A 19,045-nucleotide genomic window follows, 5' to 3' on the forward strand; every position below is an offset into this window, starting at 1 on the left:
TTGAAAAACTTGTTTCCTTTGACAAAAAAAAAAAAAAAGAGAGAGAGATTTCAGTTTTAGCCTCAAACTCCTTTTTGACATTGTGTTCTTTAGGGCTGAATGACAAATCCTCCCAGAAACCCCCTAATACATTAGAAAAAAATTCTTAACACTTGTTACATGTAACATGACAAAGCAATGGGCAGGAAGAGAAAAACGAGCTAAGGCATCAACATGGCAGTTAATACGAATCAACTGGGTAAAATAATAGTCTCTCCCGCCATGACTGAGTCAGTGACGCATTCACAACTTGACGTGATAGAGATTAAAAAAAAAACACACCAAAAAAACTGATCAGGACATTTCACAGATGTAAAAGTATATTTGTTGTAGTTACAAGCTATGTTTTCCAGTAATACAAATGGCATTTTGAACCTGGTTTCCCCCCCCATTTGTGGGGAACCCTCATCGATGGCAGCTAAGCCTAGAATCGAGCCCTTTGTGCTTTAGTCGGGGAGACAGACACCACATCTTACATTGTCAGTAAATCAAAGCCCAGTTCAACAGCATGACAGTTCAGAGGAAGAAAATCAAATCTAACTAAAAAATGCTGATTTTAAAAACATTATCTATTTCAGAATCTCTCAGCTGGTAAAACTTGGAAGGAAGTGGTGTCACCTCAAGGTTCATTCATGTTGTAGCATGTGTCAGAATTTCTTTCCCTTTTAAGGCTGCATAATATTACGTTGTATGTATATACTACATTTTGCTTATGTATTCATCTTTGATGGACACTTGGGTTGCTTCCACCCCTTGGCTATTGTGAATAATGGTGCTCTGAACATGGGTGTACAAATAACTGAGTCTCTGCTTTCAGTTCTTTTGGATTTATACCAAAGAATGGAATTGCTAGACCATATGGTAATTCTATTTTTAAGTTTTTAGGAACTGCCACTGTTTTCCATAGCAGCTGTACCATTTTATATTCCTACCAGTAGTGCACAAGGATTTCAATTTCTTTACATCTTCACCCACACTTATTTTCTGCTTTTGTTTGATTTTGTTTTGTTTTGTTTTAGTAGCCATCTTAATGAGAGTGAAGTGGTATTTCACTGTGGTTTTGATTTGCATTTCCCTAATGATTAGTGATTGCATTAGCCAGCTTGGACTGCCATAACAAATACCATAGACTCTATTTCTCACAGTTCTAGAGGCTGGCAAGTCCAAGATCAAAGTTCTAGGCAATTAGATTCCTGGTGAGAGCTCTCTTCCTGGCATGCAGATGGCTGATTTCTTCCTGTATACCCATATGGAAGAGAGAGACATCATTCTCCCTTCCTCTTCTTCTAAGGCCATCAATCCTAGTAGATGGTGCCCTCATTTAACCTTAGTGACCTCTTCAAAGTCCTTCAAAGTCTAAATTTAGTCATATATGAATTTTGGAAGGACATAATTTGGTCTATAGCAGTGATGTTGAGCATCTTTTCATGTGCTTATTATCCATTTGTATATCCACTTTGGAGAGATATCCATTTTGAAATAGGGTCATTGTTTTGTTTTAATTTGTAGAAATTCTTTATTCTGGATATTAACTCCTTATCAGATAAATGATCTGCAGATATTATTTCCATTCTGTGGGTTGTTTTTTTACTTCTTGATGGTGTCCTTTAAAGCACAAAGTTTTTCATTTTGATGAAGTTCCATTTACTTTTTCTTTGGTTGCCGGTGGTTATGGTGTCATATCTAAGAGACAATTGCCTAATTCAAAGTCATGAAGATTTACTTTGTTTTCTTCCTTTTATAAAAAAAAGATTTATTTATTTATTTATTTGAGACAGAGAGAGTGTGCACACACGAGCGGGGGGAGGGGCAGAGGAAGAGGGAGAGAATCTCAAACAGACTCCCTACTGAGTGCAGAGCCTGGCACAGGGCTCTGTCCCAGGACCCCGAGATCATGACCTGAGCCGAAACCAAGAGTCAGCTGCCCAACTGACTGAGCCACCCAGGCACCCCTCCTATGTTTTCTTCTAAGAGTTTTACAGTTTCAACTCTTACATTTAGGTTTATGGTCCATTTTGAGTTAATGAGTTAACGTTTGTATAGGGTGTGAGATATTCCTTTCAATTCCTACGAAGATAGTAGTTTCAGAATGCTCTTTACTAGAGGAGATACGAAAAAATTAGTAAGGAGGGGGTTCCTTTTTTGTTTGTTATTCCTAGGGGTCTTTTAAAAAAATTACTCACTCATTGCAGACATGGGGAAATCGCGTCTGTTTATATCATCAAAAATACACTTCATTTACATTAAGCTTATTCAGTCTGTTTGATAAGCAGAGAAATCCAAACATAAGGTAACTTAACAGGAATGGCTGCCAAGAGCAGTTGAGAGAACACTCTTTGAAATACTATGAATAATATCTTGATTACAAATGAAAGCTTGGTGGGGCACCTGGGTGGCTCAGTTGATTAAACGTCTGCCTTTGGCTCAGGTAATGATCCCGGGATCCTGGGATCAAGCCCCACATCGGGCTCCCTGCTCCACGGGAAGCCTGCTTCTCCCTCTCCCAACCCCACCCCCTGCTTGTGTTTCCTCTCTCGCTGTGTCTCTCTCTTTCTGTCAAATAAATAAATAAATAAAATCTTTAAAAAAATAAAATAAAAGCTTGGTCCCATCTTTTTATCCCAGAATTGGCTAAGGCTACATGTCATTTTTTAGTTTGATTAATGGCAGAGTAACTAATTAGGGTAGGAAAGGGATTAGCAAATCAGTCAAGATGTCAGGTGTAGTCATAGTGCCATTTTGTCATAGATACTATAGTAAAGTTCATAGTGCCAGACATGAGTAATAAATAGGAACCGAGAATACTCAGATTTGAAGAGTCAAGGCAATGCTTTTAAAATCAGCATTTGTAGTTAGATTTGATTTTTTTCTCTGAATTATCATAGTATTGAATTGGATTTTGATTTATTGACGTTCTAAGATTTGGTACAGATTTTCTTTTTGCTTTGCAGGATGCACAGAACCAAAAATTAAAGACAAGTATATGGTACCATGAGGTAAATGATGTTTCCTTCTGTGCATGCTGGACTCTTGATCTTAAATCAGTTGCAAAATGTAATTATTCTAAGGAATAGACAATTTCTTTGTGTTTGCAACTTAGCTTCTTAGATCTGCAGCAGACCTAATTTATTAGAATCTATGTAAGATATACAGTCCTGGTTTCTGGTTGGGGCACCATCTTTAGGAGCTGGAAGGAAAGTCCTCTCCCCTAACAGTGCCAACAAACAGATCAGTTGGGTTATTCATCCAAATCCCTCTTCAGTTCTTTGGTGAGACTGACATTGTCCCTTTTTGATAAATTTCTTTTCTGGCTACTCCTAACAGGTTTGGGTTGATGAGTTTTTATCCTGGAACCCCAGCATGTTTGATGAGATTAGAGAGATCTCTCTACCTCTAAGTGCCATCTGGGCCCCTGACATCATCATTAATGAGTTGTAAGTGTGCTGGTGTGTATTTCCATGGGGTTTAAAACTGCTTGGACTATTCAGGCCAGTTGTTCTTACTTTTGGTCATTGTTACTATTTTGATAAGGATCAAAATAGCTTGATAAGGATTTGGGAATATTCAAGTTAGAAGTGCCATGATTTGACATCATTTAAGATACGGATTTGATTACAAATGCTTGAGGTTACTCATGGATTATGTCCGTGTTACAAGAGTAGCAAGTGAATTAACTTTTGAGACTGTGATTACTGAATCCATCTGAATTATGTCATTGGGAAATGTGATTCTGTATTTGCACTTCTAGGCAAGTCCTGGGTATCATGGTCACTACCGTCTCATAATCAGTTCTGTTTGTGGATTGAAATGATGAAGGCCCTCTCTGTGACAGCGAGGTCTCTTGTGTTTCCATAGTGTGGAAATTGAAGGATCACCCGACCTTCCGTATGTCTATGTGAACTCATCTGGGACCATTAAGAACTCTAAGCCTATCCAGGTTGTTTCTACATGCGGTTTAGAGACCTACGCGTTTCCATTTGACATCCAGAACTGCAGCCTGACCTTCAGTAGTGTCCTGCACACAGGTAAATCGCAAGACGCATAGTCTGCTAGCGGGAGACACATTTGTGCTGGGTTGGCACACATAGGTGAGATTCTGTCGTGCCATCCATCAGGTGCATTTTATTCTTGCACATAATTGACTCTTTACAAATCTAAATCTCTTCTTATAGCTATTTGGCTCCTGTTGTAATCAAACTAAGTATAGTGTTGTGCCCAGCTCATTGCTGCTGTTGGTTTAGGAATACAATATTCGGCCTCGGCTGCCACTGAGAAGGTTATAGAAGTCATAGGACCGGGGCCAGCATTCTACGGATAATGGAATACAAACCGTAAATTCACAACTGGGTGTTGTTTTTGTTTTTGTTTTTGTTTTTGCTGCTAGAAAGATTTTATTCCACATCTCTATCCCTAATTCAAAATGGTTATATTGAACCCTATCTCAGTGAGATTGTACATGTGGAGGCAGGCAGGAGTAAAAGGAAGGACTGGAAGCTGGAAAAGTGGGTTATTATCGAGGCCTCCCTCTGTGGGGAAGTCACTTGTTTCTGTTGTTTTCAGTGCAAGATGTCGACCTGGCCTTCCTGAGGAGCAGAGAAGACATTAAGCATGACAAGAAGGAATTTTTGAACGACAGTGAGTGGGAACTTCTCTCTGTGTCCTCAACATACAGCATCCTGCAGAGCGGCGCTGGAGATTTTGCCCAGATTCAGTTTAATGTAGGTCCTTCTCCTCCCTGCCCTTGCTGCCCCACTTCTCTGCAGTCCCGGGCCTTCTGTGTTGGGCTGACGAGTTCTCTGCTCTGTTGCATGTTGTCACTTGTTATCATCCAAGAACAGATGACTCTGGTGGCTCTGGACATCCCCTTGCATGACGGCATTTCACAGACCAGAGATTCAGTCACAGGTCCTGGACTCTTGCTGTACATAGCCCCTATGTGGGTATAAAAAGAATGGTTTTCAGACACCTGAACCACCCGCCATAGCAGGTGTCCTCAAGCCTTCCTGTACATGCTAACATCCTCACTCCTAATTGCTACCGAGAGGGCAAAAAAAGAAAACCCACATACGACAACAACAAAAAGTTGGGAGAAGTGTCTCTTCAAAATTATTGTCCTGTTTTTAAGTGAGTCAATTATTAATTCCAGATACAAATGTATAAAATTATCATTATTCACTTGACTATCTTGAGCAATTAGCGAACAAATCACCTGCAGGACCCTTGGAGCCCACTGGTGGTTTCTGGATCAGAGAGAACTGCTCTAAAACAACTCAGTGAGAACCCAGACTTCTCAGATGCACCACCAGGGATGCTCCTGGCTGCACTGTCATGGGGAAATGTGTTCCGCAGGAGCTTGGAAGGTGGATGCAGGACAGTGCAGCCTGCTGGTTTACACTCCAGAGGGAGCCATTCTGCCTTCCCTGGCCTTTCTGGCAAGTCGTCCCGATAAGTGGTTTGCCCCAAGTTCTTGCAACTGGTAGACCCATGATGAGTATTCATTTCTGCTTTTCTGCACCAAGTCAGCTAGTGGTAGTGGTAGTTGGGTGGGGTGGAGTCCTTCATGCCAGATAATGTTTCTGATTGAAAACTAGAGACTACAGACAGGTCAGCATTAAACACAAGATGAATTCTGCTGGAAACAAACCTTTTGAGTAAGAAGGAAAATTCAGACTAGACTAGGTACTATGGTTATGCTGGATAATTATATGCTAAGAGAGGGTGGTATTGAAATAAGCTATTATCGAGGTCACAGATGCCCCTCCATTGTTTGTAGGTGTTCTATGTCGCTTTCTAGCAAAGCTCTGGTTAAATTAGGGGCTCCTAGAAATAGCTGTGGTTTGAAACTGACACATGTATAACTAACTATTCGCAACTCATACCTTCCTAGTGGTGGGGTTTGGGTGTTTCCCTGTTCTGCTTGGTTTTTAGCAAAGCTAGCACTGTGGCTTGTTTGTCCACCTTTTTTTAAGCAAGAGAAAAGGAGGGGAAGAAAAGAAAGCTTTTTTAATTTCAATGAGTTTCTTGGCTAAGAGTAAACACCTCATTAATTTTAAAGATATCAGCCCACAAACATTATTAATGCAGCCCGAATAATGGAGAGCATTAAAGGGAAATGTGAGGGGGTAGCACGTGCAAGGTGGAACACAGTCACCCACCAAGCACTCTGGAGAATGCTGCACACACCATTACCTACACTGCACGAAGGAGACGAACAAAGGCAAGAGACAGGGCAGATAAACAGGAGTGCACGCGTGTACACACACACACACACACACACACACACACACTTTCCATAAAGCAGTTACATGTCACCCCTTAACTTGAATATTAATTTGTCTTCTCAATAGTTGCAAGAGGTTTTCTATGTGGTAGCTCCATTTTAAATATAATGGACAGAGATGTAAAAGATTGTTTAAGGAAAGGAGAAGCTTCCCCGCGTCTCAGAAGCAACGACCCCACTCCTCCGCTCTGTTCACTGCCATGCTTCTCCATTTACAGTGTGTGCATGGAGGCAGGCTAGAGGTGGGCATCGGTAGGATTTCATGCTTTTGGAGCTTTTCCCTGGTCCCTTTGCAGGGCTGGCTTCCCCCCTGGCCCTCTGGAACAGAGGAGGAAAGAACCCCGAGTACAGTCATTGATCATGTTTCACAGGGCAGGGAGCCAGACTCAGCCGCGGTTCTACAACTCTGAACACACTTAAAGCCGATTCAGTGACTATCCCAGTTCTCTGTCTCCTCGACATCTGGCGGCCCCTGTGCCTCCCCCAACCCCCCTGCTAGGTGTACCGCGGCTAGGCTTCTGTTCTCTTACTCTGTATCAGTCATCCTGCTCTGAAGTTAGCAACTGAGGTGTCCTGGTGTCCTTCAGTAGCCCTTGGGCAATGATGTGAAATTCAGAGCCCGGTTCCATGCCAACCACTCCACTACTAGGGTCCTGACAGCAAAGGGCCATCCCCCTCTTAATCTAATCATGTGCTGTAGCCCTGTCCAGGCTGCCCAGCAGGGGGTTGGAGACAAGTCCAGGCAGGCAGGAGGAAAAATGATCTGTTCTAAACATGTTGCCACTCTGGGCCTGATGTACAATGTTGCCATTGATACTAAAGCAAATGCTCAGGATGCCTTGTTGGTTCTGGCTAATGGGCAATCAGATCTGCTGGCTCCGGGACACGTATTGTTTATCAGAGGGCACTGCTAACACTCTGGAGTCAGGCTGCATTCCGCAGGGGGCCCAGAGCACAGGCCCTTCTGCCTACAGGGATGTCTGTGTGCCACAGCCTGGCTCCCGATCCAGCAGCCTTAGGAAGGGAGCTTACCTCCACTACATTATCGGAGGTGCTGGTTCCCAGAAACAGCAGGGTGAGCATTTGATTTCTATACGGCAGCTTTTTGTTTTTTGGGTTTTTTAAGAATGAGGGTAGAAGTGGGAGGTGGTAGGAATAAAATGTGAGAATTCATTTTAATCGAAGAGGGTGGACAGCTGTAGGAGCTAAAGTGAGCCCAACCCTCAGATATCCTCATGCGGAGCGAGATGTCCATGCAGGCAGGAGGTGGTGGCCGGCCGTCCAGGGGACTCCTGGGAAAATGCAGAGGGCCGGGCGCCTGGGTGGCTCAGATGGTTAAGCGTCTGCCTTCGGGTCGGGTCATGATCCCAGGGTCCTGGGATCGAGTCCCGCATCAGGCTCCCTGCTAGGCGGGGAGCCTGCTTCTCCCTCTGCCTCTGCCTCTCTCTCTCTCTCTCTGACTTTCATGAATAAATAAATAAAACATTTAAAAAAAAAAAAAAAGAAAATGCAGAGGGCCATTTGAGAAAGAAGGGTGCCTCATCTATCCTCTTTCTCTGACATAGTTTTCCTTTCTAGATTAGGGTAGAGTAGTTTTGTTGAGATATCCATTGAATGCAGCTCATAAACTTGACAGAAGATCTTTCTGAGCTCCACCAGATCAAGAGGGAGAAGAGAATTTAGAGTCCTAGAAGTCTTTCCAGGGTCCCTCAATTATCCCTGGAATCATAGACTTTCTGCTCATCCAGCCTGACCCAGGGTCCAGATCCAAGAAACTCTCACTCCTGTGCAAGAATCTTACTTAGATGGCAATGACTTTCCCATTCTTTCTGAACTGGGAATGTTGGGAGGGGCTTGCGAGAGGAGGAAGATGGGCTTCTGTATGAAGCGTGAGTCTGGGCGTCAAAAATTCCAACTATGTCATAAAGACGGTCATGCAAAATTGAGTACTGGTGGGGTCTACCATCAAGGAGGCAATTAGAGGCTAACCTTGGGGCCTATTCCATCTCCAAGGAGCTCTCCACACACACATTCTGAATTAGATTGATCTCTTTCATTAACATCAATAGGCTCCAAATACCTTTGTGTACTTATTATTACCTGGCTTTAATGGATAATGAAATTGTGGCATAATATTGCTAACACCTGAAGGGTGTCTAATGAAGAACACGGACTGAAACTAAAGTGCTTTTTCTTCCCTTTCTCTGGAATTTAAAGGCACCAGCTCCTTTAGTCCATTAGAAATGATGGGCTCTCGGTAGGGCCAATTCCACGGAGAACGGTGTCTCACTGAGCTGGTGACATACCATCAGCCGTCAGTTACTGTCTCCAGCATGACCTGCAGAGAGGTGGCCCTCAGAGGACTGACCTCACCAGGAGAGCCCCCGTTGGTGCTAACTCCACACTCCTACCTTATTTGGAACTAAAAGTAACATTACTCATAGACTCCAGTACAACTCAGCGAACAGCTTTTGAGCTCTTATCGTGTGCCCGTCACGGTGGCCCCACTGAGGACACAAGCATGAGTAAAAGAGGGCTCCTGGTATCCGGCATGGACCTCAAATGTGGCCCAGGGAGACACTGTAACAATAACCACAAAACTGAGCATTTACTCGACACCAGACACCATTTAAGAGTTTGTACGTGTAAACCTCACATGTCTATGCAATTGGTGTTCTGAGTGCAACTCACCCAAACGGATGAATTGGGGGTACAGAGAAGTTAACTCACCCAAGTCTAAGTAACCGGCCTGAGGGGACAGGGTGACTGTGGCGCCCGGACTTGAACCCAGACAGTCTGACTCCAGAAGCTACGTGCTAATCCTATATGTAGCTCACAACTACCACACAAGGTGGCATATTCCAGTGCATTCTTTGGCATTCATCTACTGTGTGTTACTGGGCAAGTCAACTGTATTTGTTTTCCTAGGGCTTCCGTAACAAAGGACCACAAACCAGTGGCTTAAAACAACAGGAATAAATTTATTCTCTCACAGTTCTGGAGGCTAAAAATCAGGGTGTCAGCATGATTAGGTCCTTCTGGGAACTCCGAAGGAGAATCTGTTCCATGCCTCCCTCCTAGCTTTTGGTGGCTGCCAGCAATCCTTGGCTTGTAAATGTATCACTCCAATCTCTGCCTCCATCCTCACATGGCATTCTCCTTTATGTATCTCTTCTCTTCTTCTCATAAGGACACCAGTTCTATTGGGATAAGGGCCCACCCTACCGAAGTAAGACCTCATCTGAACCAATTAATTATATCTGCGGTGATCCCATTTCCAAATAAGTCACATTCTTCGCTTTCAGGAAGGACATAATTCTTGGGCCGTTACTCAGCCCATTACAGTGCACTGCCCTCTGGCCCTCTGGCTCCCCAAAATTCATGTCCATCACATGTGCAAAGCGCATTCACCCTATCCCAACATCCCTAAATATCTTAACTCATTTCGGCACCAACTCTGAGACCAAAATACAATCTAAATATAAACTCAGAAGGTCCCAAATCTCATCATCTAAATCAGGTACAGACTCTGGGTATGGTCCGTTCTGGAGCAAACTTCCTTTCTACGTGTAGACTCTAAAACATCCAACCACCAGAGTCCAGTTGCTGATTTCATGGGGTGGAGAGGGGCAGAAACCTATCCTATTAACTGTTCTAATTCCATTATTTTTAAAAAGTGCCTGACGTTCTGTTCATGCTCAATTAACATTCCTTAAACAAGAGAATGAAGGGATTTGAGGATCAAACGAGATACGAAAACAAACCATTTCTGAAAGCTATGTGATAAAATTTAGAATTTCTTTAGGCCGCACTGGACTTGTAGAGAAAATTAGTCTAGTCCATAAGTAATATTGCTCCGAAATCAATATTGCTCCTAAATAAAAAGGGAGGTCCTTTTTTCTTGAAGAAAACCAAAGAGAGGGCCTATCTAGCTGTAGAATTGTATAAGCCAAACATAGGCAGTGGAGATTTCTGCTTTATGTGACAGCAGAGCTAATTGCCTACCTTGGAGCTACATGTTTCCCTTCTACTTTCAGCTACTGTTGATATCCAGGGACAAATATCCTCCTGACAGGACTGGCTACCTGGTTGGTGAGGCCAGGGACAAAGGGAAAATGTGGGGCTCCCTGTTCAAAAATTACGAGTTTCCAAATGGCACCAGCAGACCCTAAAATCAAGCGCCAGGCCCTTCTAAGCGCCGGGCCCTGTGTAACTTCCCAAGCTGTATGCCCACGAAGCCAGCCTGCCTCCCAGCCTCTTGGCTCTTGTCACACCTCTCCCCTGTCACCTTGGGGAGCATGTGGTCTGATAAAACTGGGGAGCCGTCTTTGGTTCTGGCCCAGGGTTATGTTCACTCTCTGCATCAGCCTCTGGGTGGAGAGGAATCACCTAAGCATGTGCTAGTGACACGGGACACCTAAGCATGTGCTAGTGACACGGGAACGTTATTTAGATACAACAGCCAATCTCAGTCGTAGCCAAGATGCTCAGCAAGCAAAAGTAAGGTGCTTTTTAATTTATTTATTTTTTAGTTTTTTTAAAAGGTTTATTTATTTATTTTGAGGGCGAGAGAGTGGAGGGGCAGAGGGAGAGGAAGAGAGAGAATCCCCAGCAGACCCCATGCCCAGCATAGAGCCTGACGTGGGGCCTGATTCCACGACCCTGAGATCAAGACCTGAGCCAAAACCAAGAGTTAGACGCTCAACTGACTACACCATCCAGGCTCCCCAGTAAAGTGCTTTTTTGAAAAAGGAAAATCAAGGCATGCAGCCAGGATCACTTAAACTAGCACACGTGGGCACTTAGAATTGAGGGGCCCTGGAGCTCGAGTCCCTTGACTCTAAGTCTGGTCTGTTTCTGCTTAACCACCCTGCCTACTTGGACTTTCTTTAGGGTGGTGTTCTTACGCTTTTCATCCTCTTCATTTCATACCTGCCATGAAGTCTCTAAGGGAGTCTTCCCATTCTCCCTTCCAGAGACAGCAGGCTGATCACCCCCCACCCCCACCCCACATAGCCCAGGCCGGGCATACCATCCAAGACCCCTGTGGACTCCAACCATTCGGCTCCCTTCCTCCCATCCCCAGCTAACCACAGCCATCTCTGTCACGGTATGACCAAGACAGCCTGAGAGGCCCAGAGTGACGACAGTCCGTTTGGTTGTTGTTTTTCTTGTTGACTACGCTGTGGTAGAAATGTGTTTTAACCAAATTATTACAAAGCATAAGTGTTGCCCTCGTTTAGATATTTGCAGACAATTATGCTTAATGGAAAGATAATAGCCAGACTACAGTCCTCCAATTGGCTCTGGCCTCCGAAGCTCCACTGGGTTGGGATACGCTCCCGGACCCAAAAGCTGGGGGGCCCCATTTGCTTCTGCAAGGTGGTAGATGTCTGGTCTCACCCAGCCAAGCTCTTCCCCATCACCTCTTCCTCCATCCCTGGCCTGTGCCTGGGCTCCTTCTGTGTGCTTGCCTTGCAGACAGAGATGAGGAAGAAGAACCCTGAACTCAGCTCAGATGTCTGCTCAGACCAAGAGTTGTAGCTACGCTGTGGTGGAAGAGACACAGGGCTTGGAACCAGATGTGGGGCACAGCCCAGCTCTGCCACTTACTCAACTTACTTCAGGAGCCGAGCTTTGTTTTTAAAAGTCTAGAGTGGGGGTGTTCTGTTACCTGCCAACAAGCTCACAGTGAGAATTAAATAAACCACATCATATGTGTAAAAGCATCTCACACGTTATCTGACACATAGAAAGCATTCAATTGTTTGGTGGATCAGAGAAATGGGAGACTTCAGACATATTTTGTGCCCAGATCCAACAGTGAAGGCCTCAGGACATTCATTTGTTCAGTAAACATGAATAAGATAGCTATTATTTTTGGCCCCATGAGGAATATTTTTTTTAAAGATTTTATTTATTTATTTGACAGAGAGAGAGACACAGCGAGAGAGGGAACACAAGCAGGGGGGAGTGGGAGAGGGAGAAGCAGACTCCCTGCCGAGCAGGGAGCCCGATGCGGGGCTCGATCCCAGGACCCCGGGACCATGACCTGAGCTGAAGGCAGATGCTTAACGACTGAGCCACCCAGGCGCCCTACAATCCTGTCATTCTGATGAAAATAGTTTGTGTTTATTAAAGACACTTCCTATCACCATCCCAGACAAGAGAGGTGTACAAAAATGGCAATGACAGAGCAACTTTTTGAGTCTCCAATTCCCAGCTACAAAACCCGTTCAGCAGCTCTGTATGCCCGGCCATCCTGCTGGGCATCTTTGGCTGCCCCCCCACCTAGATCCACTTCTCCACCTGTTCTGTGCTCCTGGAGATGAGCCATGGCCTCACTGACCGATGGGAAGAGGGGATGGAACGGCAGGAGGGTGGAGAGAGGAGATGAGTGAGTCAGATGCTTATCTGTCCATTTTTCTCCCTGTGGAACCGGCACCAGGCTGGCTGTGCCCCGAAGAGGGAGGAGGGAGCCACAGCTCCTGCGTGGTGGCCACCTCCACCCAGCCTTCTCTCCTCAGACTTCAGTCACATTCCCAGCCCAAGGCCCCTTCAGGACCCAGGGTAAGGACAGCTCACCCAGCCATCCCAGATACCTGGGGCACTGCCCTGGGCCTGCCCATACCTTGTCAGCCGTCTCTTTGCCAACCCCTCCTCAGAGGTCCCAGGGGTGCCATTTGGTCGTGCCCAGACTCACAGACACACAGGCGCTGAGACGCTCACATTCCACAGATGCTCACATTCCACAGTGATGTAAGAAGAAAGATTTTGGTGTAAGACCTCGATTTAAAACAGTTTCTCACTTGCCAGCTGTGTGAGTTTGAACAAGCAGCTCAATCTGTGTGAACCTCAGTTTCTTTGTCTGTAGAATGGAGGTAATAATGACCATCCCTTCAAATGGGTGTGAGGATTGAGCAGGACAGGGCACAGAAGACACTTAGGCTAATGCCTGGCATACAGCAAGCGGCAAATAAATAGACACTTCTTATTATAATTAGTAATTTAGTTCCACATAAAAGCTTAAAGGGTTTTTTTTTTCCTCTTTTCCAAACCACAAAATAATCTCCTTTTTCTAAACTGCATAGTCTTCTCACACTATGCAAAAGTGTTGGGAAGTCAGGGAGTGTTCTTGGCTATGGGTTCTAGTCCTTCAGGGCAGACCCTCTTTTCAGTAGACCCCTTGTCCCTGGTCAGGTGGTGATTCGCAGGCGTCCGCTGGTCTATGTTGTGAACCTGCTGATTCCCAGCATCTTCCTAATGCTTGTGGATCTGGGGAGCTTCTACCTACCACCCACCTGCCGTGCCAGGATTGTGTTCAAGACCAGCGTGCTGGTGGGCTACACCGTCTTCAGGGTCAACATGTCCGACGAGATGCCAAGGAGCGCACTGAGCACCCCTCTGATTGGTAAGCAGCCTTGGGGACACCAGACACCCATCTTCCATGACTCCTGTCACAGATCTGATGTTGCATTTCAGATCAGGGGAGGGAGAGGCCCCAGACACTGTGGCTAAGTACACCTCCTCTGGTTCCTTCCCTCAGGAGTCTTCTTCACGGTCTGCATGGCCTTCCTGGTTATCAGCTTATTTAAGTCCATCCTGCTGGTCAGATTCCTCCATGATGAGTGGAGCCATGGGCAGGAGTGGCCCCTCTTGTGCCTTCGAGGGGACACTGATGCTGATGGGCCTAGAATGGATCCCAGAGCCCAGCTTGCTGGGGTACCAGGTTTGTGAGAAGCCTCGAGGTCCCCACCCTGTCTTGCCTGATCACTCTCTGCACCAGTTCCCATGGGTGGAGCACCAGGCCGTGAGTCCAGCTGTGCAAAAAATTTGAAACACTTGCTTCTTAGCCTCTGTGCTGCATTTGATATTACCTCTCTGGAGACCTGCTGACTTTCCAGGAAGCCTCACTTTAGCTTAGAGGTCAGGCCCTCAGTTGACTTTGCTTATTTTTGTTTGTATTTTCCAATTTTAGCCAGTTAGCTGAAGTGACTAAGCGATTGACTCTGGGAAAATAGAGTGCTGGTGTGTGTGCACACTTGCTTGTATGTATTTGGGTTCCTGTTGCTTAATGTGAACAAGTGTATGAATTATCCCAGTGCTCGCCTTGGCAACACATATACTAAAATTGGAACAATACAGAGGTTAGCATGGCCCCTGCTCAAGGATGAGAGGCAAATTTGTGAAGCGTTCTGTATTTTTACTGTATACTTGAAAGTTGCCAAAGAGAGTATATCCTAAAAATTCTCATCACAAGAAAACAATGTGTAACTGTGTGGTGGTGGAGGTTAACCAGACTTACTCTGGTGATCATTCGGTGGTGGAGGTTAACCAGACTTACTCTGGTGATCATATATATATATATGCTGTACACATGAGACATATAATATAATGTTATATGTAAATCATATCACAATTAAACAAAAATAATCATCCCAGCCCCTAAAGCTCCAACGGAGTTAGTGGGGCTGGCCCTCAGCTCAGAAAATCTGGTGGCTCTAACCTAGACAGCCGTCCTACACGACCCAGCTGTGCCACATTCTGCAGAGCTTCCTTGAGCACAGCCCTGCCTCCCCCCAAGCCCAACCCAATCCACTGCCCTGTTTTGCCTACAAATCTTCCTTGTAGGACGAGGCCATCGCCTCCAGTAGGAAGCCCAGGGGTCCTCAGGAGCCCCCAGCTCACCCAGGATGTTTTCCTCTCTCATGCAGAGCCCCCCATCTGTCGAGAGCCCCAGGTCCAGCCAGGGAGCCTGAAGGAAGTCTGGTTCCAGCTTAAGTCCATCAGCACCTACTTCCAAACCTGGGAGCAGGCGGACCGGAAGGGGGTTAAGTGGCTGGCCCTCCTGGAACGTTTAGACCGACTGCTCTTTCAAGCCTACGCCATCCTGCTGGGCCTCTATACCGTCACCCTGTGCTCCCTCTGGGCACTGTGGGGCAGCTCGTGAGCACCGGAGGCTGCTGCTCTCTAGGCACTTGGGGCAGGCTAGAGGGTTTTGTGGGCCGTGGGGGAGGGAGGCACGTGGGTTGAAAAGCTCCTCACCGCTTGTTGCCTCTTGGCCTTCAGTGCAGGTACTCACACCGGAGGAGGTACTGAATGACGCAGGATTAGGCATTCATGATGAAAATGCCCAGACATCTCAGGGTATACAGTGAAAAGGAAGCCTGCCTTCTTATTCTAGGTCGCTCCCCCAGAGTGAGCACCATTAGCAATCTCTTTCAGAGCCTTTCTAGGTACATTACATACATGTGTGTTTTGAGGGTTGTTTTTTTAAGTGAAAGATCACTTCCCCCCCCAGGTCTGTCTTGGTCATTCAGTCAGCCATTCAAAATGTTTACTGAGTGTCAGTTAAGTCCTAGATGTTATGTTAGGCACACCAGAGAATACAAAATACGTCCATCACAGATCATTCTTCGCTTGACTTGATTCCCAAGGTCAACCTTGTACAGAGCAGAATGCAAGATTCACACCTCATCCGTGTCCTGAAGCTCTAGTTCCCACTGTCTCCCTTGAGCGCCTCTTCCCCTGCACCACATCACTGCTGGAGGGAAGCCCAGAACCGATGTCTCAGACCCAGTCAACACAACACTTCGTCAGCACACACCATGTGTAAGGCACCGAGCTGGGGGAGAGGTTTCATGCATGGCCCTAGGGTTCAAGGAGATTATAATCCACTGTCCTTGTATTCATCAGCTAGGGCCGCCGTAACAAAACACCACAGACTCCTAGACTTAAACAGAAATGCCTTTTCTCACTGCTCTGGAGGCTGGAAGTCTGAAATCAAGGTGTCAGCAGGGTTGGTTTCTTCTGAGGCCTCTGTCCTTGGCCCACAGCTGGCTGACTGGTCCCTGCATCCTCACGTGGCCTTCCCTCTGCGCATGTCCATATCTCTGTCCGAATTCCTCCTCTTACACGGACACCAACTCTATTGGATTAGGGCCCACATTAACAACCTCATTTAACCTGAATCACCTCTTTAAAGGCCCTACTCCGGATATGCATTCTGAGGCACTGGGGGTTAGGGTTTCAACATGAATTTGGGGTGGGTAATACAATTCAGCCCAGACTACTCACATGACTGTGGACGTTTGGCCAGCCCAAAATCTGCAGGTGGGCGGGGACCCAGGGAATAGTTACGGTTTGAGCCCAAAGCAGAGGCGGGGGTGTCTGCTGGCAGAATTCTCACTTCTTCCAGGAAGCCAGTGTTTTACTCTTGAGGCTTTCAACTGATTAGATGAGGCCCACCCACATTCTGGAGGGGAATCTGTTTTCCCGAAGTCTACTGATTTAAATGCCAATCTCGTGTAAAAAAATACCTTCACAGAAGCATCTAGAATAATGTTTGACCAAATATCTGGGTCCTGTGGCCCAGCCAAGTTCACACACAAAACTAACCATCACAGTCCCAGTGGCCCCACAGCTTCCCATCTATGCCCACAGATACTTGTTAAGACAGAAGAGCCCTGATCCCTGGGCACTCGGGTAACTCATCAGCTTCTGGCCCTTACTCTCCAGGAGCCGAACCTCTACTGACTGGCTTACCTTACGGCAGTTCCCATGGCCCCATCACCTGAAGTCGAAGGTTAGAGTTCAGGTCTTCCACAAATTTTCCTTCCTCTTATTTTGACTTTCTTCATTTCGCAGTGCTTCTTTTTATGGAGGCTTCGTCTAGGCAAGCTCACCTGCTTGCCATTCCGTCCCAGACTCTACACCTAGCTGACATATTTTGTGTCACCAGATCTGTGTGCCACTCCATCCAAGGCCCCTGCTCAAAACAGCCTTCCCCCACCTTCTTCACCCAATCAGCTCGTGACTCTGTCCCCTTGTCTCTAGGTTTAGTTTTACCTTATTCTAGACCCTTCCCCCTTTGAACGTTTTATAGCCTCCTGTGTGTGTGTGTGTGTGTACGTGTGTGTGTGGGTTATGTACGTAGGTGTGTGTGTTGTGGGGTGTGTATGTGTGTATGTGCATCACTTGCATCAACAGGAGCCCCCCTGTTTCCTGTTTTGGTTTCTCCGCCATCTCTGCCCAGGTCCACACAGAGTTTTGCTCGAGGCACCCCTGCAGTTGCTGTTGTAGAACAGCTCGTCCCAGCTCACCGCTGCGGTTGGACACAGGTGTCCTGTGTCTTCCCAGGTCTGAGAGGAGAGTCTACCCGAGGTCAGATTCCTGGTGCTTCGGCGTCGCTCTGCCCTCTGTCAGGGTAGCCATCGGGAGCTTGCTGTGTAGACCACAGTAGGCTGAGCGAGAATCAGCACTCCTAATGCTACTGGCAGAGGACATAAAAGTCCAAAGCTGTTTGCTAGAAACTTTTTGCAGTGCTAAAATTGCCTTTAAAAAAACCCCCCCCCCCCCCCCCCTAAAGAAAAAGAATTTAAATTCAAACAGCCTTTACCTGCATCCTCCCTCTCTCATTACCTCCCAGTTAGTGCTCAACACCAATTGTCCATGAAATTCCACTGCTGCTGTTAATGAAATGAGGAACCTAAGAAGTTTGTGAACGGGAAGTGTCCATGCAACCCTCCACCTGTTTCCCTCCTCACTCCCTCCGTTCTGCTCCTGGCCTCCTCTGTCTCCACCTGCTCAGTGAGCCTCTGCGTTGATCCCTAGAGATCTCTTCACTTCCTTGGTTATTAGAGGGGAAAAGGCCTGCCATGAACTCGCCCTTGCGGAGTCACCTTCCTCTCCCGCTGTCCTCGGAGAAGGCACCTGGTTTGGGTCCTGGCTCCATCACTATCTAGCCAGGGGACCTTGAGCTTAATGTCTCAGAGCTTCAGTTACCCTGTTTGGCATTGGGGTTGCTCATACTTACTCTACCAAATCGCAGAACTTTGAGGATCGGAATGAAGCAAGGTATTTAACAGTACTTTGAAAAGTAGATAATACATCACCAAATAAAAATAAGACCTGCCTGGGGCGCCTGGGTGGCTCAGTCGTTTAGGCGTCTGCCTTCGGCTCAGGTCATGGTCCCAGGGTCCTGGGATCGAGCCCTGCATCAGGCTCTCCGCTCAGCGGGAAGCCTGCTTCTCCCTCTCCCACTCCCCCTGCTTGTGTTCCCTCTCTCACCGTGTCTCTCTCTGTCAAATAAATAAAATCTTAAAAAAAAAAAAAATAAGACCTGCCTGCTATCAACAGATGGGATTCTAGTCTGAAGTCTTCCTTCTTCCACTACCTCTATCAGAATCCAGGTATGGGCTCTGGTTCTCCCCACAAGTGCCTTTATTCCAGGATCCACCGGCCAAGGACCGAAGCCATCCCGTGCCTTCTCCTGGGGGACTTGGGTGGGGATGCTGCCCAAGGCCCTTCCCGTTCCACTTTCCATGTGGCCCACTTTCGCTACCTCCCTGGAGAACATCTCCAGGTTCTTTATGTCTGCCTCTAAGAGGAGTGAAGCCTGGCCGCTAAGCTGGGCCCCAGGGTGGACCACCTCTGTCCAAGCACCAAGTGCCCCTGATCTCAACGTGGCGGCCAGGGATTCATTCGAAGCCCCAGGCTCAGCTCTGCGTCCCAAAGCAAGGCCAACATTAACAAACATCAGTGGCACAGAGTCCCTGTGCAGTGGGAGGGAGGAAGAGAGGGTGCCAGCAGCCCTTATTTACAGAGCAGCTTTAGCTCGGCTCCTCCAAATGTTTATAAGTTTCACGATTCCTGTTTCATAGAGGAAGGAAACTGAGGAACAGAGCAAAAATGGGATTCTCCCACCAGTGAATGCTCCGACCATCT

The 19,045-nt window shown here is 46.6% G+C and overlaps 1 protein-coding gene and 1 non-coding gene across 7 annotated transcripts in view; both read left to right on the forward strand.

The window, feature by feature from the left end:
* Positions 1-18,351, forward strand: part of HTR3B (5-hydroxytryptamine receptor 3B) — a 50,237-nt gene extending 31,886 nt beyond the window's left edge. For 4 of the 6 annotated variants that reach the window (XM_073903774.1, XM_073903773.1, XM_073903772.1 and 1 more), the window contains 10 exons: positions 2,991-3,035; positions 3,364-3,473; positions 3,895-4,064; positions 4,600-4,757; positions 13,520-13,730; positions 13,866-14,048; positions 15,034-15,265; positions 15,757-15,931; positions 16,838-16,904; positions 17,748-18,351. In XM_073903774.1, coding sequence (XP_073759875.1) covers positions 2,991-3,035; positions 3,364-3,473; positions 3,895-4,064; positions 4,600-4,757; positions 13,520-13,730; positions 13,866-14,048; positions 15,034-15,265; positions 15,757-15,808 — 1,161 coding nt within the window. In that variant the 3' untranslated portion in view covers positions 15,809-15,931; positions 16,838-16,904; positions 17,748-18,351. Of the gene's footprint in view, positions 1-2,990; positions 3,036-3,363; positions 3,474-3,894; positions 4,065-4,599; positions 4,758-13,519; positions 13,731-13,865; positions 14,049-15,033; positions 15,556-15,756; positions 15,932-16,837; positions 16,905-17,747 lie in introns of those variants that run through there. The other 2 variants (XM_073903776.1, XM_073903777.1) reach the window with 2 other exon arrangements.
* LOC112840651 (U6 spliceosomal RNA) lies at positions 14,421-14,524 on the forward strand. The gene has a single exon (XR_003212547.1). It is a non-coding gene; the product is annotated as a U6 spliceosomal RNA (small nuclear RNA).
* Positions 18,352-19,045: the final 694 nt, after the last annotated feature.

This window comes from Callorhinus ursinus, unplaced genomic scaffold (assembly GCF_003265705.2).
Source record: "Callorhinus ursinus isolate GAN/ISIS: 27379988/994484 unplaced genomic scaffold, GSC_fseal_2.0 scaffold19, whole genome shotgun sequence".
NCBI classification, from domain to species: domain Eukaryota; kingdom Metazoa; phylum Chordata; class Mammalia; order Carnivora; family Otariidae; genus Callorhinus; species Callorhinus ursinus.